General features: G+C 65.1%; 1 protein-coding gene across 1 annotated transcript; it reads left to right on the forward strand.

Moving 5' to 3' along the window:
• Positions 1-2,612: 2,612 nt before the first annotated feature.
• LOC112663566 (collagen alpha-1(I) chain-like) lies at positions 2,613-10,082 on the forward strand. Its single transcript, XM_025452647.3, has 13 exons — positions 2,613-2,842; positions 3,122-3,235; positions 4,660-4,883; positions 5,457-5,614; positions 5,795-5,952; positions 6,124-6,204; positions 6,622-6,652; positions 6,831-6,978; positions 7,182-7,370; positions 7,791-7,882; positions 8,103-8,584; positions 9,151-9,235; positions 9,840-10,082. Exons 1-13 carry the CDS (start codon positions 2,613-2,615, stop codon positions 10,080-10,082), a joined length of 2,235 nt encoding a protein of 744 aa, XP_025308432.3.
• Positions 10,083-24,623: the final 14,541 nt, after the last annotated feature.

Below are 24,623 nucleotides of genomic sequence, written 5' to 3' on the forward strand. Positions count from 1 at the left end.
CCTCCGGAGCTGCGGGCTGGCGCCGCGGGCGGGCGATGGGAAAGCCCAGGCGGCCGCACCCAGGAGGTCCGGGACAGGAGGCAGCCCTGGCCAGGACCAGCCCGCAGCCCCGAGCACGGCGGGCGTTTGAATGAGGGCGGGTGCCAGAGCCGGTGCCAGAGCTGGTGCCCGGCCGGCGGGCTGCAGGTGCCGCCTGGGGAGCCGTCCAGGCGGGGGGAGGGCGGCAGGGGCCTCACGGGGTGGGGGGAGCAGGGGCCGCAGACACCGCCTGGGCTCCCCACCAGCCCTGAGGGCCCCACAGGCGGGTGCCACTGGCCCTTTCGTTCCCTTTGTGTCCCGCGCAGCCGAGGACGGAGGCCCCTTGCCCGCGTGGCCTTGCTGGCTCTCGCCTCGACCCTGGCTTCCCGGGGCCTGAAGCCCCCCTCGTGCCGCCTCCTCTTTGCCCGTTTCCTGTTGCTGCTCTAGGGCGCAGGTGACCTGCCAGGAGCTGGGGACAAGGGCGCTGAGCATGGATACCCGGCTCCTTGGGGGCACGGGGCTCCGGGCGCCGTTGCCCAGCCCCGCACGCACAGGTCCCTGAGGCGCTAAGTGCCCGCGGACTAGCGCACACCACCGCGCTGTGGCAGTGCCTTTGCACCTGTGGGTCCCTGTGCCCCGCGGTGTCCGTCGCTGCGGGGTCGTCTGGGGCGGGCGGCTCCCACCTCACATCCAGCATCAGCCGGGAAGAGAGAAGTTGGGGTGACCAGGGAGGGCAGAGGGATGAGAGAGTGGGGTCCGTGCGTCCCCAGAGCGTGGCTCGGGAGGAGGACACACACGTCGGGCACGGCCACACCGGCAAGGCACCGACGTGGGCTTCATGGGGCCGCACCCCACAACCCTGACATCAGGACGGGGCCAAACCTCACAACTCGATGCTTCTTCACTCCCATCCTTACAGCCTCCTAAAGCCCTGAGCCTTAGGGATTCCTGAGTGGCTCAGCGGTTTAACATCCCCTTCAGCCCGGGGTGTGATCCTGGGGACCCGGGATCGAGTCCCAAGTTGGGCTCCGTGCATGGAGCCTGCTTCTCCCTCTGCCTGGATCTCTGCCTCTCCCTCTCTCTGTGTCTCTCATGGATAAATAAATAAAAAATCTTAAAAAAAAAAAATAAAGCCCTGAGCCTTACTGTTTCTGGTCAGGTGTTTTCCTCTCCCGCCCGGTCTCCTCTGGGTGTGCCCCCCCACCTGTCCCCTCACCACCCGGCTGTGGCTTGGAGACCCAGGGATCTGTGGGGATCCTCCTCCAGGTGGACGCGGTCATAGGGGGCGGCTCCTTAAACTCAGGCGCTGGGCCCCCGCCCGCCCCCAACCCCCCCTCCCACCTCCTAACCCCCGCCCGCCCCCTAGCGCCCCCCCCCCCGCCTGCCCCCTAACCCCCCTGCCCTCCTTCTAACCCTGAGCCCAGGTCCACAAACCCTCCTTCAACAGAGCAATAGGTTGAGGCTGGGACAGCCCTGCTCACCCCGGGACAGGCTCATCCCCAGGGTGTGCAGGTCCCCCTACGCCGACCCCGACACCGATCCCTCTGCTCGCCGGACCCACTCCCAGATGGCCCTTGGGTGACCGGAGCTCAAGCAGGTGCCTGTGGTGTGGCCGTGGCCGCCGCCCCCGCCGCTCTTTCTGGAATCAGGGGCGGTGTCTACAGGCGCAGCGGTCGGGGGCCCCACCCCCCAAAGCCGCCGTGGGCCGTGGGTTTACGGCCTGGAGCGAGTGGCCTCGGGGTGTGGGACGCATCAGGCATGTGCTGCTAGCGCTGCCGCGGGCCTGCTGGATGGCGAGGGGACGTGGGGACGGCCTGCAGCCCTGGCTTCCCCCTCCCTCCCGGACCTCTGCCCCTGGTGCACACGCGGCCCTTCTCCAGCCCCCTAGGCTGGGCCACCTGGATGACCCCCGAACACGGTGCGTGGTCGCTGGATGCACAACCAGACGTCACCCGAGTCCCCCCCAGCGTCTGGGGAGTGGGGGGCAAGGAGGAGCACGTGCAGACCCCCTGCGTGCCAGCCCCGGGCGCCCTCACCGCATCCGCCACTGCACCATTTAATCCCTGACACTGATCCGGAAGACGCATGACTGTCCCCGAGGCCCGAGGCCCAGAGAGGTCAAGCGTGCCGCCCCGGGTCACACAGCTCCCGCCTGTCAGACACTCAGGAGCCGCCCCCCCAACCCAGCTGCCTCTTCTTGGCCAGCCTCCAGAGCCTTGTCCCTGTGACGCCAGGGACATGGGGTGGGGACCCGCTTCCTTGCAAGACCAAGAGGGCCCAAGTGACCCGTGACTGAGCAGCCACCTCGAAGTCTATTTCTAGAGTGATCTTTTAATATCTTTATTTTTAAGATTTTAGTTATTAGAGAGAGTGAGCACAGGGGGTCGCAGGGGGAGAGGGACACGGGAGCCCGATGCGGGGTTCACCCCACGACCCTGGGATCACGACCGGCGCTGAAACCAGCTGAGCCCCCGGGCACCCCTCGGAGGGGTCCCCAAAGCCGAGGCTTTGCCCACACGCTCCCCAGAAGCGGCGGCACCTGGGACTCCGGGCTCTGCCCCGCCCCCCCCCCACCGCCGACTCTGGCAGGTCTGATGGGCTCGGGGCCTGGAGCCGGGGCCTCTTCCCTTAAGCGGGCTTCCAAGAAAGCTCAGCCCCCGGAGAGTCATCCATCTGAGGGCGACGGAGCCTGTGGCGTCCCGGGCAGCCCGCCCACGGCCCTGCCCCAAGGGGCTGCGGGTGGCCCCGGCGAGGCCTTGTACGGGCAAAATCACCCCGCAGAGCTTGCTCCGCATCCGCTCCGTCTCTATTTCGGGCCTGGACGGTAGGTCAACGGCTGCCCTGAGCTCCGCTTGGCTAGAACGTGCGCCAGGCCCGCCAGTGCCGGGGCAGCCGGGGGCCGGGGTCAGCCGAGTCCCCAGCCTCGGGGGGAGGAGACCACTAGCAACACCCCAAAGAGCACCCAGCGAGCTGTCACTCTCGCAGCCCTCCGGGCTCGTGCACGGTGTCCTCCGGCCCTCCCCTCACCCAGCGCCTTCTCCAGTCGGGTCACTCGTCCCTGAGGGGCTGCGACGCCAGTGTCCCAGCTCTCGGCCACTTCAAGGAGCCGTGCCGGCTGGCACCCGGAGCTGGGGGGCCTGGCCCGCATCCAGGGCAGCCCCTCCGCCCCACGGGGGAGCCTGGCTGCCCATGCTGCTGTCCCCCAGGAGGCCAGCAGGTCCTGCTGCGCAGCCCACCATCCTGAGCCAGGTCCAGGTCCGGGATCCAGCAGCAAACAGTCGGCCCACAGGAAGGCCAGGGCCTCGGGCAGCTGGAGGAGGGCTGGGGGCCCCGGGCCTCGGCCGGGTTCCAAGCACAGGCTGGGACCCCTGCAACCTGCGCCCGCAGGCCGCCCTCCCCCGTGCTCTGGCACTGGGGCCGGGTCCTCGTGCCATAGATCCTGAGGGTCAGACACGCGTGGGTCCAAATCCAGCTTCTGCGACTTCGCAGCGGTTTGGACCCCGGGGAAAATCCTCGGGCCCCTTGTGCGCTGGTGTCTCCGTGGGTGAAATGGGGTCAGTGGGTGTCCTGCCTCTTGCAGCTGTGGTGACCACTGCCTGGGACAGCGGTCCGGGGGCGCAGGGAGGCGGGGGTGCCAGCCCCCGTCACAGGCACTGGTTACAGACGCTGCACGTGCAGCCCCCATCAAGGCAATGAGGCATCCAGGGGCTGGGCGCCCGTCGGCCCACACGGGAGGGGTGCTGCGCGGGACAATGAGCCTCCCGGGGGCTGCTGGGGGCAGGGACAGACGGGGAGGCGAATCCTGAGGCCCCAGGCAGCCGGTGTGGGCAGGGAGGGCCCTGCAGCCCACCCCTCGGGGCCGCGTCCCCCCACAAGTGAGATCTCCCGTCAGGCGTGTTGGGGGGGGTCTGCCCTCGGGAGCCGGCTGTCCCCTCCCGCCGAGAAGCCACCTGCCCCACGTAACAGGCTGGGGAGCTCGGACGCTGTGCTTCTCCACCTGGGGATGCATGCAAATTAGCAGGGTTTGGGCTGAAACATGGGTCCTGGTGTCGGGGCTCCGGGGGTCCCGGAATCCCGCACTGCTCACCGCGTCGGGGGACAGGGTGGGTGGCGGGCAGCTGGGGGTCCTCTTCCTGGCCTGCGGCATCGGGCCACCCCGACATTCTCAGGGCCTTGTCACCCTAACCCAGAAAACGGGGGCCGTGGTGCCGCGAGCAGGACAAGGGGCTGGGCACAGCCGTTGGGGGCGCACGGCGGCCTCGGTGGGGAGCAGCCCGTCCTCGGCTTGGCTCGGCCCACCCAGAAACCCCGGGGGCAGGTCAGCCCGAGCTCCAGTTTCAGAGCAGGCCAGTGACACCACGTGTCCCCTCCCTCGATCCTAGGGTCTGTGGGGCTCTGGGGGCTCCGGGGGGGCAGCTGGGCAGGCAGACGCCAGGACAACCCCACCTGTGCCCCCGTGACCTGCCCCCAGCCTCGGTGCTCGGGCTGCCTGGACACCCTCCTCCCCTTCCCCCGACTCACTCCCAGGAGCCCACTGGCCTCAGTTTCCCTTTCTCGACTCAGAGCTGCGGGGAGCCAGGCCGACCTCGCTCAGGGTGCAGGGGGCCCGGACCCCTTGACCCTGACCACCGCCACTCCCAGGACGGAGGCCCGGCCTCGCTTGGCCTGCTGTGGCCCCCCAAGAGCCTCGCCGCCGTCTGTCCGGCCGCAAGGCCTCGGGGCGCCTCCCCGCTGCTGCCCCGGCCAGAGGCTCTTCCACGGGTGGCCCCGTCTCGGCCTGGAGCAGCTGCCCCGGCAGGACCCGGCACAACCCATAGGCAGCCGCTGCGTTTGGGCCCCTGGGGACCCGCGGCCTGGCTCTGCGTGTAGGCACCTGGGGAGGGGGCCGGGACCCCAGGGGCCTGAGGAGAGCCTGCGGCCGCCGCCACTACACCCTGGGCCACGGGGGCCGTGCTTCGCTCTCTCTCTCTGTTTATTTTATTGATTTATTGATTTATTGATTGTTTTATTTATCCATGAGAGACACAGAGAGAGAGAGAGAGGCAGAGACACAGGCAGAGGGAGAAGCAGGCTCCAGGCAGGGCCCGACGCAGGACTCGATCCCGGGACCCCGGGGTCACACCCTGGGCCACAAGCAGATGCTCGACAGCTGAACCCCCGGGGACCCCTCTCAGTCCTTTTAAAAACAGGCTCCGTGGGGGCACCTGGCTCAGCCCACGGGGTGGCCGGCCCCTTATCTGGGGGTTGTGAGTTCAAGCCCCGCTGTGCGTGGAGATCACTTTAAAAATAAAAACAACAAAAAAACAAAAAACAGGTTTCTAGTAATTGAGTTACTTCCTGCAAAACATAGTAACGCTTTGCATTCAAGAACTTCTGTCACGAGAGAATTCAGATGAACCCGAAGGTCTCACCCGCGTCCACCCACCGAGCTCCGGCAGCAAGACCCCAGCAGCGCAGCTGCGGCCTCAGCGCCTGGGGGCCCCTTCCCCGCAGGGCCGCCCTCCCTGGGCCCCACCCGGACCCCGGGGCCCCGAGCAGGGCCAGGGCGGCCGCCGCGTCCGACCACCTCATGGATCTGCACGCGGAAGTCCTGCGGGTGAGGGTTCCGAGGCTCAGGGACGCTGAGTAGCTCCCCGACCCCACGCAGCGCTCAGCCCCGAGGAAGGCAGGCGCCCAAACGCCCTTCTCCAGAAGCCAGGTGGGCCCGGGAAGTGGGGGCCGAGCCCGCGATGCCCCCGGCCGGCCTAGGCCTTGAGGCTCTCCGGCGTTTCCCAAGGCGCGGTGTGGCGGGAAGGGGCCTTGGAGCCCCGCGCAGGCCGCGGGACACGTCTGGCCCTCCTGGGTCAGGACCCCTTATGCGCGGAAGCCACAGACCCTTGTGGCGGAAGCTTTGCCCCCCAAACCCCCCGGGCTGCGGCCTCCTCCATCGGGCGGGTGAGTCCCGGGGTCCTCTATGCCCCAGCCCTTGCCTCTGGCGGGCTCGGGGGCGGGGAGGCTGCAGGAGTGGGGAGCGGTCAGGTCCCGCCAGGCCTGGAGCAGTGCGAGGCCGACCCTGCGCACCCCCAGTGGCCCTGGCCGGAGGTGCTGCCGTGTCCCTGCCTGCAGCTGGAAGAACCGCAAAGGTGGCCGCTGCCAAGCCCTGCCCTGCCCTGCCCGCCGCCAGGGCTGCATCCTGTCCCCACGAGCGTGTGCACTGTCCCCAGAGGCTGAGCCGTCACCGGGAGCCCCGGGGGGCCTCTGAGCCTCTGCGGCCGTTCCCCGTGGCGCGGGGGGGTGGGGTGGGGGGGCCGGGGGGGGGAGAGGGGCCCGGCCTCCGGTGCCGCAGCTCCTCCCCTGTGCCCCAAGTCCTTGTCACCCCTGGCTGAGGGAAGGCGGCGCCAGGATCCCCAGTGTGTTGAGGGAATGCAGGGGCGGGCAGTGGCTCTCCACCCCATGGAGGGCAACCTGGTCACCCGCGGGAGAGGTGCGACTTCCAGGCCTTTCCACGCCGTCCTACCCCCAAATCTTGTCCTAACGTTTCCCCATTTTCATAATTTTGAAGTTTCTCTTTTTCCTTTTTTTTTTTTTTTAAACTGGGATCCTGTTGCTGTTCTCCGTCCGCAGAAGCCTGGACGCAGCCCGAGGGGACCGCGGGGTAGGCAGCCGCCCCCAGAGCCAGCGCCTTGCTCGTGCCTGGACTCCCGCGCCGCTCTCCGCGTGGCCGCGTTCCGCGTGAACACCGAGTGGGATCCATCGGTTCTGCTGCTGCCGAGTGGTTGCTGGTTTTCGCACAGCCTGGGACGAGGCGAGTTTCCGCGTCTGTCCCCCCCAAGACCTCGCACTCCTGGCGGGTACAGCCCTGCGACCCTGAGCCCCCGACATACCAGCGGCCACTGTCCCGGCTGTGGGGTCTGCGGGCCAGGGTGTGGGCAGGCCAGAGGGGGGAGGGCGCCTACACCTTCACCACCGGCTTCCTGTCCGGCCTGTTTCCCTGACCCCTCTGCCTCGGCCTCCTGGTGGGTGACACGGCCCCGGGACGTTTGTTTCCAGGGTCAAAGATGGGAGGAAAGACTGTGGCAAGGCTCACACTTCAGCAGCTGAACCGTGTCAACCGCGTCTCCCCTGGTGTCCCCCGTGGTCACCATCCCCGGGGCGCCGGGCTCTGTGGGCTGACCCCTCCCCAGATTCGGAGCTTGAGGCACCAAACAGGAAGCTGCGGAGCTGGGGTTCGAGCGAGGGTTTGCGCCATGCTGGCAGTCTGGTGACTGAGGGGCAGCGGGAGTCCCGGGGGGCTGACCCAGCACCCACGCTCTCGCGCTGCCCCCCTGCCGGGCTCCCCGAGGTGCTGGAGGAGGCAGGCGCTCTGCTGCAAGGCGAGGCCAGGGGACCGCGGGGCGCCACTGCCAGTGCCCCGGGGCCTCCGAGTCAGCGGCTGGGCCCTACCCCTTGGGGAAGAACAAAGCCGCGCCTGGCGCGACCCTTCCACGCGGCCCACAGCCTCCGGACCACGGGATGGGTCGTCCGCGGGTCGGGGGGCTCCCGCCCACTGGCTCACTGCTGGGGGAGCCTCGAACTGCACCCACTCTCGATTCCTGCCCGGCCTCACGGGACCACGGCCGCCAAGGATTTCTGCAGGCCCAGGGCGCGGGCCGGGAGGGGCACCAACGCTGGCTCCCCAGCAGGCGCCACCCTGGCAGCACCTCTCACGACGGCCCCACGGTCCGCGTGTCTCCCGGGGCTCCCGTGGTGGGGGGGAGCATGACAGAAACGGACGGGCCCACCCCGTGCTGCAGGCCCCAAGCCCGGCGGCCGCGGGGGCTGTGACCCTGAATCCGCCTTGCCTCTGCGCCGGGGCCTCCGCTCTGCTCCCCCGTCCTCACGCCGTGTCGGAGCTCGCGCTCCCCTCACCCCCAGGTCGGGGTCACAGCGCGTTAGGGTGACGATCTCGGGCTACCCTGACCTCCGCAAGGCCCCGATCTCCGAGGGCAGGGCCGTGGCCTCCGCGGGCTGGGGGCGGGAGGGACACTGGGGCTGAGCACCGAGCTCCTCCGACTCGGCAGGGGCGCTGCGCCCGGATCTGGCTGCCGCTCCCCCTGTGGCTGCAGGTGCCCAGTGCCCTCCCGCGGACGCGGCTTCCGACAGCTGGACACGCGGCCGCCGGGTGGGAGCTCTGCGTCCCTGCGGCCCCCCGGGGCCAGGCCGGGCTTCCTGGCTCCCGGCTCCCGGCTCCCGTGCTCCACGCCTGGCTGCTCATGCGCGTGGCAGCTCCTCCCCGGCAGGTGCGCTCCCAGAGGCAGGCGCTGTCAGTTCTGCGGCCCGGGGCCGTGCACGTCCTCAGCACGCGTGGATCGCCGACTGCTTGGCGACAACCGCCGTCTCCTGATGCACCCTCTTTCAGCGCGGAGGCGCCCCGCGTGTGGAACCTGAGCCCGATGGGCCTCCCGGGGCCCCGGCCCCACCCGCTGAGTGCAGGCCGGGCACCCACCATCCTGGGGAGCAATGGGCCCAAGGGCGCCGTCTCCGCGTCCACGACGCCCGGCTCGGTGCCCAGCATGCGGCGGGCTCCCGGGGAGGCAGTGCCCAGTGGGCGGGCGGGGGCCCGAGCCTCCCTGCCTCCCTGCCCTTCCCCCCAGGGTGGGAGCTGCACCCAGCGCATGCAGGGCCCCCTTCTGTCACACACGTGTCCGCGCCCCCTTCCCCTCCCGAGGTGAAATTCTCGAAACAAGAAATTAGCCACCGACCGACTGGAAGCACACGCCCCCACCCTAATATCTCCTCTGATAACAGGAGAAGCAAAGGGAAGCATCTCCGCACGAAGGTCATGGGGACTTTATGACTCCGCAGGGTCTGGGCATCAGCCGCGGCCGGGGGAGCAGCAGGGCAGCAAGTGGAGAGCTGCGGACCCCCGGGTGCTGCTCAGTTCAGGGGCAGTGCCAGGGGACACCATTTTCTGAGGGTGAAAAACTCCTGGTAAAGTTCCCAAGGGAACGAAACACATTAATCCAAATGCAGTCGCAATCCAGGGAATTTTCGTGAACATAAAAATGTGGAAACTAGTTTGCGTTTAGACGCCAAAGGGAACCACAGTCGAGGCTCAAATGCTCACAGACGGGTGTCCCCGCCTGACGGCTGTTCTCCGTGTGGCCCCCGTAGGAGCGGGGACGGCAGCCGCCCACCCTCCCCACCCGGAGCCCAGGGTGGAGCCCGGCATGGGCGCCGTCAGGCTGTGCGCGCTCAGGTGTGGGGGCACCATGCCCCAGCACAGACAGCGGGGCCCTGGAGGCTGCGCAGGATGCAGGGTGCCCCCCACCCAGACCCTGTGGCCGTCCTGGGGCGCCCGCCCCGTCGGTGCAGCAGCTCGGGAGGCCCCGCAGGCCCCGCAGGCCCCGGAGGTCTCTGCTGGGGACCGCTGGCCCCGGGGGTCAGTGCTTCCCCGGGATCCTGGGCAAGAGCGGGACTCGCCGTGGACGGGAGGCCGGGCACTCCCAGGTGTCCTGGCTCAGGGTGCTGCTCGCCCGCGGGGCGGCCGGGGGCTGGTTTCTGCTTCCGAAGGCTGGACGTTCGAGGGGAGACCAAGCTTGGCTTCCAAAGAGCCGCTCATGCTGCAACCAAGCGCACGTGGCCACAGGAATAGGCCTGGTCTCCGCTCCGGAGGGGCCGGGGCCGCAGCGGGCAGCTGTGACCAGCCGAAGGGCCAGGAAGGACGCTACTCAGGGCACGGCCCAGCCCACTCTAGACCAAGGAAGAAGGGCGGCAGCCCGCCGGGGCCGGACCCCCACAGCTGCGAAGCCCCGTCCTGGACAGGCCTCAGGGGGAGTGCTTGATCCCGGGCCACCCTCCAGCCCCACGAGGGCCTCCCTAAGCCGCCCCCGGCCCACCCTGGCCAGCGGTCAGCCTCCATCTCTCTGTCCGCTGAGTCAGTCCCGCACGGCGTGGCTCGAGGGGCAGCCCCGTCCCCTTCACTGTGGCCTGGGGGTGTGCCCGAGGAGCTACACGCCCCGGGCGACAAGAAGGACACTGGTGGCCGCAGCAAGAGCCTGGGCCCAGGGCGGGAGGCTGGGGGGCCGTTCCTGACCTGGCAGTGACGTGGGGCCTCCTCGAGGAGACGGGATGGGCTGTCGGGAAGTGGGGAGGTGGCGAGAAATTCCAGGAGAGGGGACCAGGGGGGCAGAGGGCAGGGGTGAGAAAGGTGCGTGGCCTGGGGAGGGTAGGACATGCGGGCTGGCCGAGAGGGATGCAGACACCCAGAGCCGGGGCCGCGGCGGGGGGGGGGGCATCTACTGGGACCACCAGAGTCCTAAGGCCAGGCCTGAGGCCCGAGGCCCGCATGAAACGTGGGGGGTTGCGAGGAGCCGAGGGTGCCTGGGGCTCGGGGGGGGGGGCGGGGGGAGCACCTGCCCTCACGCTCGAGCTGTTGGAGCCAGCACCTGGGTGTCCTCGATCCCTGCGCGCTCCCCGGGCCACTGGCGCTACCGTAACGGAGGAGCCCCGGGGCTGGGACCCCCCAACGGCTGAGCGCAGGGCGGGGGCGGCGGGGGGCTGGGGCGCCCAAGTACCTGTCGGGGAGTGAGTCCGACTCCACAGAGGCCAGGCAGCAGGCAGTGGCCTCCAGGCGTCCCGGGCTCCCCTCCTCTTAGGGCCTCCCCGCGGCTGACTGCATCCACCTGGGCGGTTCACCTTGTTTCAAATGGGATTTCTTTTTCTTCCTCCTCTTCTCCTCCCTCTCTCTCTTCCTCTCCTTTTCAGAGGTGAAGGAGGACAGTGGCAGAAGAGGTAAAAACTGTATCAAAGAACCGGAGGGGCAGACTGTGGGGACTGGTGAGAGAACAAGGGCGACAGTCTGTCGACAGGCACTGTCCCAGGCGCTCCACCAGGATCAACTCAATTCAATTTCCCGCAGGCCCGTGGAGGAGACCCCTCCTCATCTCCATTCCACGGATGAGCAAGTCGAGGCACGGAGAGGTGAAAGGTCACACATCTATTAAGTGAGGGAGGGGGGACTCAAAGCCAGGCAGGAGGGGTCAGAGCTCTGTGCCAAGAGGAGGCAGGGAGGAGGAGGAGGAGGAGGCCAGCGTGGCTCCTGGGCAGTGTGGGGCCCCTGCTTCCCCTGCTGGCCTGGCATCTCGCCGGCCAGGCCCAGGGGCGGGAGCGGCCTAACTTTGAGGCTGGACCAGCCTCCTGGGTGCGTCCCTGGGCAGGACCCCGAGGTGGCTGTGGAGGCCGCGTGTGGAACAGATGGCCCCATCTCCACCCCGCCGTGAGAACGGGGCGCTGGGCCCTCGGAGGGCAGGCCTGGGCCAGCCAGGGGTGGGGTCACGGCCACACGGGGTCGGCCCGAGCCCCCCTCCACGTTCTCCGTATGGGAGGCCAGTGACCTGCCCCGTGGACGCCTGGCCTCTGCCCCTCCGGGTGGGGGCTGGGCTGTCTGCATGGGGGGCCGGGATGGGGGGGTCAAGACCGGGGCCCTGCGGAAGGAGGAGGTCGGGCTCCGAGCCCATCCTGTGAGCAGAGGCCCGCAGCCACCACATGGCCCCAGGCGGAAAGGAAACGGGAGGCTTCTCAAAATAGACCGAGCGTGCAGCAGGCTGCGTCTCCAGGTCCCACCATCTGGCCGCCTGGGCCGGAAGCGAGGCGGGGGAGGGGAGCGCAGAGCTGGAGGGGCCTCAGGCGCCCGCCTTCACCCAGTGCCTCCCCGCCAGCTTTCTGTTCATCTTCCGGGGACTCCGATGGCACCGTCGTGGGGCGAGGAGTGTTGTCGCTAGAACCACCAGGAAGCTGAGACCCGGAGTCGTGAAGTGACTTGTCCAGGGCCCCAGAGGGGCCGGCGGCAGAGCAGGCAGCTGTCGAGCTGTCCCCACAGTGGGGGGCGGCCAGGCCTGCAGCCCGTAAGCCCTGGGCTGCCGTAGGTCTCAGCCTGAGGCTAGACCAGCTCCCCGAAGGTCAAGCTGTGACCCCCAGAGAGGGCCCAGAGGACCCGCCTGCGGCTGCCTGCCCTGCGGCCCGCAAGGGCCCAGCACTGAGAGGCCCGGCAGAGAAGGGGGGTCTGGGCGCTCTGACCCCCACCCCAGGCTCTGCCTGGAGGACGGAGGCCCCCCAGACCTGGCAGATCCAGAGGCCCGTCTTCCACTTCCAGGCCTGGGACCTGGCTCGGCCCCTCCCACCCGCTGCCACCGTCACCCACACACCTGCCGGCAGGGGCTTTCCAGCGCGGGGCGCTACTGCCCTGCCTTGAAAGGAAGGAGGAAGGTGCGGGGACCCCTCCCCAGAAGCTTCTGAGGCTCAGGGAGGTGAGGGGATGCATCTGAGGGGAGGCCCCGCCAGGACTGCTGTCCTCTACGAACATTGGCTCGCTGCCTGCTGTGCCTGGGGACATGGATGGGGGCCATGCAAGTGTGGAATGCAGGCTCCAGACTCCTACTCCAGGGCTCTCTCCTCTTCCCCAGGCTTCCTTATGCACCAGCCCACAGGGGCTGGCTTCATCCCCACCAGCGAGTCTTGGCTCCAGTGCCGGGCCCCCCTGGGAGAGGGCTGTGCTGGTGCTGGGTGTTGTCCTCGGTCCTCCCTGCAGGGGCGCTCAGCCCGGAGAAATGCCAGCAACACTGGGCTCTGCTGCCCTGTGCATCCCTGTCAGCAGAACTCGGCCATTCTGGTCCCCCCGGAGGAGGTGAGCTCAGGGTGCCAGTGGCTTCCAGTCCTTCGCAGACAAGGTAGGAGTAGGGGAAGGAGGTAACAGGGGAGCGGGAGGAAGAGGGGAAAGTGGAACGGATGAAAAAGGAGGAAATAATTGAGGGTACAGGTAAGACAAATGTGAGCACCTCTGTCCAAGACTGGGAGCAAGGAGACAGAATAGAAGTGGGAACTCCAAGGGGTGGGCTGAGTCTCTATCTCCAGTCTTCTCCCAGGGGCAGGGCTCACGGTGTGTGGCCACTGAGAGCCTCCTGGACCCTGAGCAGTGGAAGCAGCACGTGTGGGTGCAGCTCATCTGGATGGGCTTCCTGGAGGAGGAGGGCCGGGACCCAGGGCAGGGAGATGGGTCGGGAGGCTGTGGCTCTGGCACCACCAGCCTCACAGGCACACCCGGGTGCGACCACAGCCCTGCCGCATCTCTGTGGGGTGGGAGGGGTTCACGACCACCGTCCTGGCTTCTGGGGCCCCAGAGGGTGTGGAAGCGGGAGCGCCCCAGGCTCACAGCCACCATTTCCTGAAGACCTGGTGCGCGCCAGCCTGTGCTAGAGCCTGGGGAGCCCCAGTGAGGTGCCCTGCTGTCCCGCACAGGCTGGACTTCCTGCGTCTCTCCCAGCCTGCCACGGGGCTGGGCATCTCAAGTGGGAAGGGGGAGCACCGCTGCTGACCTCTCCTCGGCCCTCTCCCGGGTCACCTTGTGGGATCTGGGGGCTCCCTGGAGGAAACCATGGCTCCCACCTATTCGGGGTCACCCTGGCATGTGCCTAACACCCCTGTGGAGACACGTGCTAGGGGGTAAGTGCCACCTTATAACGAACTTGAGAGACAGCCTGTTCATTCTCGGGTCCCACTTGCCTAGCCTGCTGGGTCAGGGGTGCGTTCTGGAGTCAGACTGTCTTGACTTGAACCCAGCTCCACCACTGTCAGATTCGGGTAAGTTACTTGCCTTCCTTGAGCCTTGGCCCCCCAAACCCCCGTCAGACGGGCCAAGAATAGTACCTCCCGTGGCAGGCGGTGGGCTCACTGGCCCGGTGCACACGCCCTTCCCGGCTGCAGACCGTGGGTGTCTAGAGGCCACCCCGCCACCGCCATTACTCATGTAAACAAAAGGCAAAAGGAGAAATTAAATCCCTCCCTGCTCGCAGCGCACCCAGCAGCCCTGGCAGTGGGGGGAGTGGCCGCCTTGGCCTCCCAGGATGGGGCGGCGATAGTGCACGCCCTCCCCTCGCCCAGGGAAGTTCTGGGCCGCGGAAGCCACACTGCGACCGTCGGGGGCCACGTCCCTGCCCTCGCGGAGGGGACGGCGAGCCAGTGACCCACGGGCGCCGGGGAGACGGGGCGGGCGGGGGCTGCGCTGCTCTCCCAGGAGCTGGCACGGAGCCCGCAGGGTGAGAAGGTCCGGCCAGGTCAAGGGGTCCAGAGGGGGCTTTTCCAGCAGTGGAGGCGGCAGGGCAGGGGCTCTCGGGGAGCGGGACCCCGGGCCTTCGTCAGCGCTCAAGACCGCAACTAGAGGGAGGGGTGCAGGGTGACCCCGCTGGTGTGAGGGGCTGGCCAGGGCATGTCCTGTGGGGCTCCCGGGCACAGTGTGGAGCTCGGGGTGTCCTGAGGGCACCAGGCGGTGGGGGAGGGAGGCCACAGGGTGGCTGGGCGCCAGGGTGTGCTTGAGGACCATAGGGGGCTCTGAGTGGGCAGGCAGGGCGGGGGGGGGGGATGGCGCCCTGGGGGCAGCATCCCTGTGAAGACGCCCAGCACCCAGGGAGCTCTGGTGGCACAGAGGACAGGGCTGCCCAAGACGCCGAGGCCGTGGGGGGAGCAACGGGCGTCCAGGGGAGATGCAGCGCAACGAGGTCCTCGGAGCAACACGAGACCTGTGCCCATCAAACCTGAGTAGTTCCCCTAATCCTGTGTACCCTGTGCCCCCACGATGCCGGGGCAGGGACCCTCAGCCTGGAATCTGAGGCCGCCTGGCACCGCTCGGGGCAGGGGCTCAGTGACCGGCTCTCAGAGACAACTGATCCACGGGAGGCGGGAGACTAGGCCCCGCTCAAGCTGGGGACTGTCACTGCAGCCCCTTCCACGAGCTCCCATGAACCTTGAAAGTAGCCCTGGGGGGGAGGGGGCACCGCCCAGCTGCCTGGGGGGATGGACCTGGGGGCTGGGGGCGTTGGCCTTACCAGGACCCTCCAGGGAAGAGCAGAGGCCCTAGAGTGAGGGGTGCCATTGTGGCCCTGTGGGGCTGACACCCCAGGAGAGTGGGCTGGGGAGGTCTGGGGCTCCCGGCCGGGCCCCTCTGCACACTGCCCTCCCTGCCGCGCGCCTCCGGGAACATCCCGTGGGAAGCCCTCCCAATCCCCGCGGTCGGCGTCCCTGAGGAGAGCCTCCCCCAGTACTGCTCCCCTCCCAGGTGGCAGCCCCCCTGAAGGCCACCCCATCCTCGGAGTGACCTGGGTGAGTGTCGGCGCCGCTCCCCGTTTTGCCCGCGGCCCAGGCCCCAGGGCGCCCCTTAACCTGTGCACAGCTCCCTGTCCGTGGGCTCCCGGCTCCAGGACCCGCGGGTGGGGCTCCTGGCTGCCCAGGCCCTGGCTCAGGGCTGGGGACTCTGCGCTCGGGGCTCGGGGCTCCACTGCCTCCCCCGGGACATGGCACATACATGCACACAGGTGCACACACATGCACTCACACAGGTGTGCACACATGCACACACACGCACGCACACGCACGCACCCCTGTAAAGAAAGCCCATAGTCTAACGTGGTGATGAGTTGTATAAATAAAAGTTTAGAAATGGGTGCACGAGGCCCGGAGGGTGCTGGGGTGGGGGCAGGTCAGACCAGGCCGCGAAGGCCTCTGGGAGGGAGCACCAGGGGAAGGGTGGGGTCAGCAAAGGGTCCAGCCCAGCGGCAGCCCTGACTGCGGTTCTGCCCGCGGGGCTCGGCTGTGCCGATGGGGGTGCTGGTGGGGGGGGGTCTCTGGGGGGTGTGGGGGCTTCTCGGGGGGCCACTGGGTAACCCCCCTCGTCCCTGTGCCCCCGTCCCCGCCCCAGGGAGCTGACTGTCACCAAGGCCGGCTCAGCAAATGGGTTCGGGCCACTGCACACCCTCAATGTCAGGGGCAGACCCAACCCCACAGGCGCCCCTCTCCTTTGAGGCCCCGTCACAGGCTGCTCGGACTGGCACTGGGGCGAGTAAAGGAGGGTGATGATGATGATGATGCCTCCCACTGGGGGGTGCAGAAGGGGCGGGCACAGAAGGAGCCAGGCCGGCCTCCGAGAACCCCACCGCGGGAGCCCAGGCACCCGGCCGAGGGAGGCCGCGGGAGGGGCTGGGGCGCTGAGGGCCTGGGCTCAGCTCCCCGCTGGCTCCACAGGCAGACCTCCCGGAGGACGGGCGGGAAGGGGAGCCTTCCGAATCCCACGGCTGGGGTGGGGGGCCCAGGTCGGGAGGGGCCCATGCAGTGTTGCGCTGGGGCAGCCGTGTCCCTCTGTGGATGAGCGTGGACCAGAAATGGCCCCAGAAACGGGAATCCGAAGTGCCGGCCGCTCGCAAGGTGAGAGCAAAACAGCAAGAAGATAAGCAGGAGCAGCGCGCTGGCGGCCTTCTGCTTGTGCTTCCTTCCTTCCTTTTTTTTTTTTTTTTGTATTTCTTATTTCTCATATTTTCCACAAAGAGCAAATATTTCTTTTATAACTGAACGAACGTGCATTTAAAAGGGATGGCAGCAAGGTGGGGGCGTCTCAACTTGTCATGCCAGAGGCTTCCTTCTGGGGGGTGAGAACATTCTAGAATGCAAGTCAAACACGGGCCACCCTAGGTGGCTCGAAAGCTTCTCTGAGGCCTGCAGCCTTGTCCCTCGCGACAGAAGGCCCGGCTGCCACAACCAGGCCCCTGGCCCAGCCCCACGGGATGGCATGGGGTCTCATCGAGCCTCGGTTGGGATTAGGCTCGGATGCCACAGAAGCCGTGAGCAGTTTGCTTGGGCCACCTCCGAGCCGCCGCGGCCGGCACGCGAGGGCTCCTCCTTGGTCCTCCGCCCGGAGTTAAGGGACAGCAACTGGAAATATTCTTACCTGGAAATCCCAACAACCAGCACGGAAGGCTTTCCTGAAGACAGCCCAGGTCAGTCTCGCACTCAGGGCGACAGTGGGGCCGGACAGAGGAATGAGGACTCCTCACCAGACCAGGGGCTTGGAGCCGGGCGGGGTTGTCCTTCCATTTATTGCTGAAGAGCCACCTTCTCCACCAGGAAGTTACATCCATTTTATTTTGGGGGTTGGGTTTTTTTTTTGGGATCAAGTCGGTGAGGTGTTTCACCAACCTCCCTGCCCCGGTAAGCACAGTCTCAAGCAGAAAGAGAAAATCAAGTCTCCCCACCTCAAAAGGATGGGGCGGAGGGACACAGCGCCACCCGGCCCACGTGCGGGCCTGGGCAAAGGCACCCGGTCCGTGGGGAGGTGAGGAGGGAGCCTCTGGGCCCCTTGTGGCCACCGCCCTGCCCGGACCTCAGAAGAGCCTCTATGACTCAGGCACCGGTCGATCCGTATGAACCTGTAGTATTAATGGGAGACCCTCCTCGTGACCCTATTTCATGAGTGCCTTACAAAGACAGGCGACAAAGCGGCAGGCAGAGGACGGACCTCGCTTGTCTTGGGCTGGAGCTTCCTCGAGGCAGCAGGGGGCTCCCCCCACCAGAGACATGTGGACCCATCGTTGTCGCCAGGGCCACGGAGCGTATCCTGCACGCCACACGAAACAACGGCCCCAACAACTCTACCGTCCCCACCTTGCAGACGAGGAGAGGGAGGCGCAGAGACATGGGCTGACCTGCTCGGTACCCCGCCCGTGAGCGGGGAGGTCAAGGTTCGACCCAGGCTACACAACTGGGGACCACTGTCAGGTTGAGAGAGACGTCGCCAAGCCACCCCGGCGGGGCCCCAGGCAGGCTCCCCAGGATGTTCGTTCCCGTTGTCGCTACGAGTCTCACAAAACCGAGTGGCTTAAAACGACACAAACTACTTATCTCAGAATTTGGAGGAGGTCAGGCGCGCGGGAGGTCTCAGCGGCTGAGCCCAAGGTGCTGGCAGGGCCGCCTTCCTTCCCGGAGGCTTAGGGGGACACCCACGTCCCTGTGCCCCCACCTCTGGGGCCGCCTGCACCCCTTGGCCAGCGGCCCCCCGCAGCGTCTTCAAGGCCGGCAAAGGCCATGGCGTCCCTCAAGGTTGTCACTCTGCTGCCCCCGAGCCCTAGGTCACCACCCCGTCGTACACTGGGCCCCGTGGGTCATCCCGGATCACCTCTCTAGAGTCCTCTGAGCTGCGACCTTACTTCGCCTGCAGCCGTGGTAACCGCCCCTGCTAGTGCCCGATGCACCACTGGTCCCGAGGACTGGGCCCACGCGCCCGGACGCCACCAGGCTCAGGGTCAGGCTTCCACCCGCACATGGGCTTTGAGAAACCGAGTCACCCTGCCCGACACGCCGGGCACTGACGCCGGGGCCGGGCGCTCACTGACCTGCCCCAGTGGCGCGGAAGCCGCCCATTCCGGTCCCGACAGGGCCAAGACCCCGCGCGAGGGCCACGTGCCCGGCCTCTTCACGGCGACAAAAGGGACACGTGCGCAGGCGGGGCTCACCCGACTCTCGGGAACCCCCCCCCCCCCCCGCTGCTGGCCCATGCCTGGCCCTACTCCCCGGCCCTCCCTTGGGTCCGTGCGGCCCGGGACGGTGGCGGTGGGGGGCGCCGCTCACAGGCCCAGCCCTGGACACCCCCGGAGGCCACTCCCCGGGACCCCCGGGCACAAACTCTGCCGAGGGACGCGGGCGCCCCTGCCCTGGGCTTCACGGGCCCCAGGCGACGGTCCACCACGCACCAGGAGGCCTGGCGGCTGCACGGACCAGCAACCGTTTCCCGGACGGACGCCTGGGCCCGGGAGCCCCGCTGCATCTCGCACAAGGACGCGTGCCGGGCAGCCAGCGGGCACCCACGGGCCGCACGAGCACCACTTGTCCCCTCGTCCAGATGCTGTGCTGCCGCTCGCTCTCCTCGTGCGCTGGGCCGCGGGCACGTCGGGGCACCTGCAGAGCTCCCGGGCGCTGGCCTAACAGCCTCATGAGGCCGGGTCGGCAGGCGGAGCACCGCACGTTTGATGTGACGCTGCGACGAGCCTGGAGACTGCAGACATGGCCACGGCCACGGCCAGCACCCCGTTTCCTCGGCCGCGTCCGCTCCGACAGGGGACCTGCCCTGTTGACAACCGCGACGCGGACGGAGCTGCATGGTTAGCTCGACTCGCTGCTGCTGCTCAGACCTTGGGCTAAGAGTAAGCGTATCCACCCCGTGTTCCTAGACGCATCCCATTCCTGGGGGGCCCTGGACCCTGCCCCCCCTCCAGGGGTGTCCGGGGATCCCAGCTGTTTGCTCTTCTGAGTGGCTCTGCACACACACATCTCTGTGCAGCCCGCGGTCCTGGAGGCCGGGTCCCCGCGAGGAGACTGCTGGGCCGACCCGCACGGCCAGGTGACGGCCGTGGGTCAGCCCCATGAGCAGCAGATGGAGGGGCCCGTCCCCGGCCCGACGGGTCCCGTGTGCCGCCCAGCCACCCAGCTCTGCCCACGGCCGCTTGCTTCTCCGCAAGCCTCATGTGCCTCCCGCTCGGCGAGGCGTCCTGTTGCTCCGTGTCTCTGCCTTCTTCCCAGTGCCAGGGTGGGCGGGCATCACGGGGTAGGAGGCTGGCGGGTCCTGGGGACATCCAGGCCACAAAACACAGAGGGCCCACCCCAACGGAGGACGGGGCCCGCTCGGGGGCTGACACGGCCCACGACGTACAGAGGGTATGGAAAGCGCCGTCCTCCCTCGGGGCTGTGGCAGCATCGGGCAAGTGCTTACTAAGTGCCCACTATGCACCGAGGACTGCCTACGCCCCGGGGTTCAGAGGAAACCGAGGCAGCCCTCCCTCCTCCCTCCCTCCCCTCCTTCCCCATCTCCATCTCTCCCTCCCTCCCCTCCCTCCACCCCCCTTCCTTCCCAGAAGAGGATGATTTTGGTCTCCTTCACGCAGCACCGCCCGGTCCCCCCCATCCCAGGGGGCGGGTCCTGGATCCCTAGGGGAGTCCAGCTCGATCCCACTACCTGGGCTGCGTGACTAGCTGCAGTGTCCACACATGACATAATTCTGCCCAATAGAAGGTTCAGGAGTATCCGACAGGGAGCTTCTGAGGAGGTTTTCTTTCTTTCTTTTTTTAGATTTTATTTATTTATTCACGAGAGACACAAGAATGGCAGAGACCCAGGCAGAGGGAGAAGCAGGCTCCACGCAGGGAGCCCGATGTGGGACTCGATCCCAGGACTCCAGGATCAGGCCCCAGGCTGAAGGCAGCGCTTAACCGCTGCGCCGCCAGAGGTTTCCTTTAGGCCGACAAGGACACAGGAGGCCGGTGCGCCTGGAGCGGCCTGGAGCATCCCGGCACCTGGGGCGCGGGGGCGCGGTGGGGGGTTGGTTCTGCCCTGGGATGCCATCCCCAGGCACTGAGCTAACTGAGCCTGTTTCCTGCGATGAGTCAGGAGACGACAAGCAATCCAGCCTAATTAGCCCCGTGAGTCAAGTCATCTGTGACTTGTGACCGAAGACACACTTGTGTTGGCCCGTCAGGCAGCGGGGCAAGGCCTCCGAGGGACCTGGGCTCCGCAGGGCGAGGAGGGGCCGCCGGGAAGAGGCCCAACCCGCTGGGGAGCCGCTGGAGCGAGGGCGGGCCGGGCAGGGGCCGGCGTGGGGGTCCCCTGAGGGCCCGGGGCACCCAAGGCCCTGAGAACCCAGGCACCAAGGCCTTTCCCGCGGCTGCAGCCAGGAGGCCGGGTGGGCCTGTGTCGTCTGTGCCCACGATGCACCGATGGCGGCCACGTCCCCCTGCCAGGCCTGCCCGGCTGACCTGTCCCCCCAGATGCCACCTGGGTCAGCCGGCAGGTGCACGGAGGGGCGAGCACGGCTGGGGGAGAGGACACGTCGCCACCTGCCCGCACCCGTAGACCCCAGGGGCCTCACGCTCGGGGACAAGTCAGCCACAAGAGGACAAACGCAGCCGGAGCACTGGAAGTAGTTGGGGCTCCCAGGGCAGGGCAAGGGGGGCTTGGGGAGTCAGCATTCCCCCTGCAAGAAGAGAATGTTCCGGAGAAGGCCGGGGGTGGTGGGTGCAGTGAACATGCCGAGGGCCGGGGCACGGGTACCTCCAGCAGAAGAGTGACGCTCGCGTCATGTGTATTTTACTACGACACAAATTATTTTTAAGACCAAGAGAGTGAGCCCAGCGCCGCGGCGACCACGTGCGGATGACGGAGGAAAGGAGGGGCGGCTGCGGTCCTGCAGGCGGGCGAGGTGTCTGTACCGAAGTCGGTAGACAATTCGGGGACGATCGAGGCGCGGCGTCTGAAGTGTCACTGAAGTAGTTGGTTAAGTGTTGAGCTTCCCTACTGCACGCAGCTGCCGCCTGAAAGAATAAGCTTTTTAAGAACTGGCGCCCACGGGCCTGTCGCCAAAGACGCCCGTGTCCAGGAGGCGCCTGGAGCGGCTCAGCCGGGGGCTGCTCCCGTGTCACCTGCCGCGTAGGTCCCTTCCTCCTGCAGCACTTCGTGCCTCCTCCCCGCACTCCCTGTTTCTCTTGGGGGAACAAGCCCCTGGACTGGGGGAGGCCTGGCCTCAGAGGCCCCGGAACTTCGGGGTGATGCTGGGGGTGGGGGTGGACTGAGAGGAGGCGTGGCTCCAGCCTGGCTGAGGCACCTGACAGCGCTGCAGGCTGGACAAGGACAAGGACGGAGACGCCACGCCTCCTTGGGAGGTGACACCGCAGAGCAGAGCCGCGGGGTTGGCAACCAGAACCCCAAGGACACCAGGAACTAGGCGGGAAGCGCATCTGGCATCTGGGTATTCTGGACCCACCAGGTCATCCGCTTCCTTTTAAAAAGTTACTTCTCACTCTTGATTTTGAGTCACTTCAAAGAGAGAGGAAAATGTGAAGACCAGCACCCCGACCCGTGTCACCTGCACTGAGCAGACGTCACACGGTCTCCGGAGGCAGCAGTGTAAGTACAGTGGGAAACTCGCCTGCATGCTTACCTCGCCCCCTGCACCTCGGGCGACCACCCGCCTGGGCCTGGGGATCCCGGCGCACACGCACGCGGCGCAGCGTCATCGTGAATCTGGGAGTCATGGTTTGCCGTAGAGCATCCCCTGGGACTTGCCTTAATCGTCCAACGTCACTTAGGTACCGTGTATCTTTGTGGGATCACCCTGCTCTACCTCATTCATTTTGAGCTACGGACTAGCTCTGTGCTACAGTTACGACGACCCGGTCACGCCAGGTCATGCATGTGTTGTGGGATCACAAGGTTGGATCCACTGGGATAATAGGTTTGTCTTCATCTTGTTTTGTTTTGTCTCGTTTTGTTGCTTCTGTGGCAATTAACAGCCTTGGGCCCGTTTCTTCGTGTGCTGATGAGACAGTTTCTGGACAGACACCTAGACGTAGAGTCCCTAGGGCAACCGGGCAGTGAACATTTTCTTTCCTTTGCTCTTTCCTTTCCTCTTTCCTTTCCTTTCCTTTCCTTTCCTTTCCTTTCCTTTCCTTTCCTTTCCTTTTTTTTTCTTTTTTTTCCTTTTCTTTCTTTTCTTTTCTAAGATTTTTATCCGTTTATTCATGAAAGACACAGAGAGAGGCAGAGAGAGACACAGGCAGAGGGAGAAGCAGGCTCCATGCAGGGAGCCCGATGGGGGACTCGATCCTGCGACCCTGGGGTCACGGCCTGGGCCAAAGGCAGGCGCTAAACCACTGAGCCCCCCAGGGATCCCCGAACATTTTCAACCTTAGTGGGTATCATAAAATTCTAAGGTGCTTGTACCCATTTTTACACGCCCACCTGCAAATATTACTAGATTAGATCATTCTTGCTAAGTTGACGGACGTAAAATTTCATTGTTGTTGTGATTTGTATGTTTTGATTTCTAGTGAGGTGGAGCATCTTCTCAGTAAAGTCGCCAGATAAAACACAGGCAGCCCAGCACATATGTGGTGCATCTTTTAACTTGATGCATGATGTATCTTTTGTCATATGCAGGATTGGGTTTTTTTTTTTTTAATTTCAGTAGAGTCATAAAGATCTAAAGACATTTCTTCCATGTTTGCTGCTAAAAAAAGTCTTAAATCTGTCTGAGATCTATGACTACATGTGGTGTGAGTTAGTAACTTAGCTTTATGTTTTTCCATATGGATAGCCATCTTCCCCAGCAGAATACATTAAGTTGGCCGTACTTGCCTCAGTGATGCGCAACGCCTCCCTACTGAGTCTATATTCCCATACTTATGTGGGTCTGTTTCTAGGTTCTTAATTCCATTCTGCTGTCTTTGTCTACCCCCCCCTAAAATACAGTACTTAATAATTATTTTTTAAAGATCTATTTGTTTATTTGGGAGAGAGAGAGAACAAGCGCATGCGAGTTGCGGGAGCGGCTAAGGGAAAGGACCCTTCACGCAGACCACCTGCTCAGGGAGGGCCCGATGTGGGGCCCGATCCTACAGCCCATTCATCAGGACCTGAGCTGAAACCAAAAGGCGGACACTTAACCGGCTGAGCCACCCAGGCGCTCCAAGAATTATTGCTTTACTAAATACTGGCATCTTATAGGATGATTTTTCCAATCTGCTCCAAAATTACCTTTGCTCTCATAAATGAATTGTTCTTCCACATGAATTTTTCCCCCAGTCTGATAACAAAGATTATTTACAGACTTAAAGGTATGATCAGGGGCAGCCCGGGTGGCCCAGTGGTTTAGCACCGCCTTCAGCCCAGGGCATGATCCTGGAGACCCGGGTTCGAGTCCCACGTCGGGCTCCCCGCATGGAGCCTGCTTCTCCCTCCGCCTGTGTCTCTGCCTCTCTCTGTATCTCTCATTAATAAATAAATAAAATCTTAAAAAAAAAGGTATGATCAATACATCCAAAAAGCCTTTCACTTGTGTTTCCAGAGTGTTGTGATGACCACGATGTGGTCTACGGTACACGGCCCGGCACAGAAGCTCAGAAAGGGCCACACAGAGTTCCCAGCTCTGTCCCCTCCTTGCGCTCTGACTTAGGACTTAACGTGCTTATGCCCTGTCTCCACATCTTCAAATGGGGATGAAAAATAGAATCTATCTCATAGCGTCATTATGAGGGTTAAATAAGTTAACATGTATGACGAGCGTTACGTATTATTAGGTAATTAGAAAGCACAGGATTAATGCGGCTAAAGGCTTATGCTTTGAGGTCGGGCTGCCTGGAACAGAATCATGCCCATCACCCATCACCAACAAAACCAGAGCAAACTCTTGTGAAATACGACGCAGAAGAGAACATAAGGCAAAAGTATGTTATATCCGATGCACAACAGTGATAAAGCCAACACCCGTATGATCACTGTCCAGCCGGGAAACTGACTATCATTGGCAGCACTAAATCCCCCGACTGGTCCTTACCGCGGCCCCTCAAGCCCCCCCTGCAGACTCTTAACTGTAATCAAGACTTGGATCCTTCTTTAACGACCATCTTTATCTCTACTACTCTCTATTTTTTTTTAAGATTTTATTTATTTATTCTTCATAGAGACACAGAGAGAGAGAGAGAGGCAGAGACACAGGCAGAGGGAGAAGCTCCATGCAGGAAGCCCGATGTGGGACTCGATGCAGGGTCTTCAGGATCATGCCCTGGGCTGCAGGCGGCGCTAAACCGCTGCGCCACCGGGGCTGCCCTACTCTCTATTTTTTTTTTTTTTAACTTTTTTTTTCTATTTTTTTTTAAACTTACTTTGTCTGCGTCTCCCAAGGCGAGGGAAACAAAAGCAAAAATGAACTACTGGGACGTCATCAAGATTAAAAGCTGCTGCACAGCGCCAAACTGCTGAGCCACCCAGGGATCCCCTCACT

Source organism: Canis lupus, chromosome 18 (genome assembly GCF_003254725.2).
Source record: "Canis lupus dingo isolate Sandy chromosome 18, ASM325472v2, whole genome shotgun sequence".
Classification (NCBI taxonomy): Eukaryota; Metazoa; Chordata; class Mammalia; order Carnivora; family Canidae; genus Canis; species Canis lupus.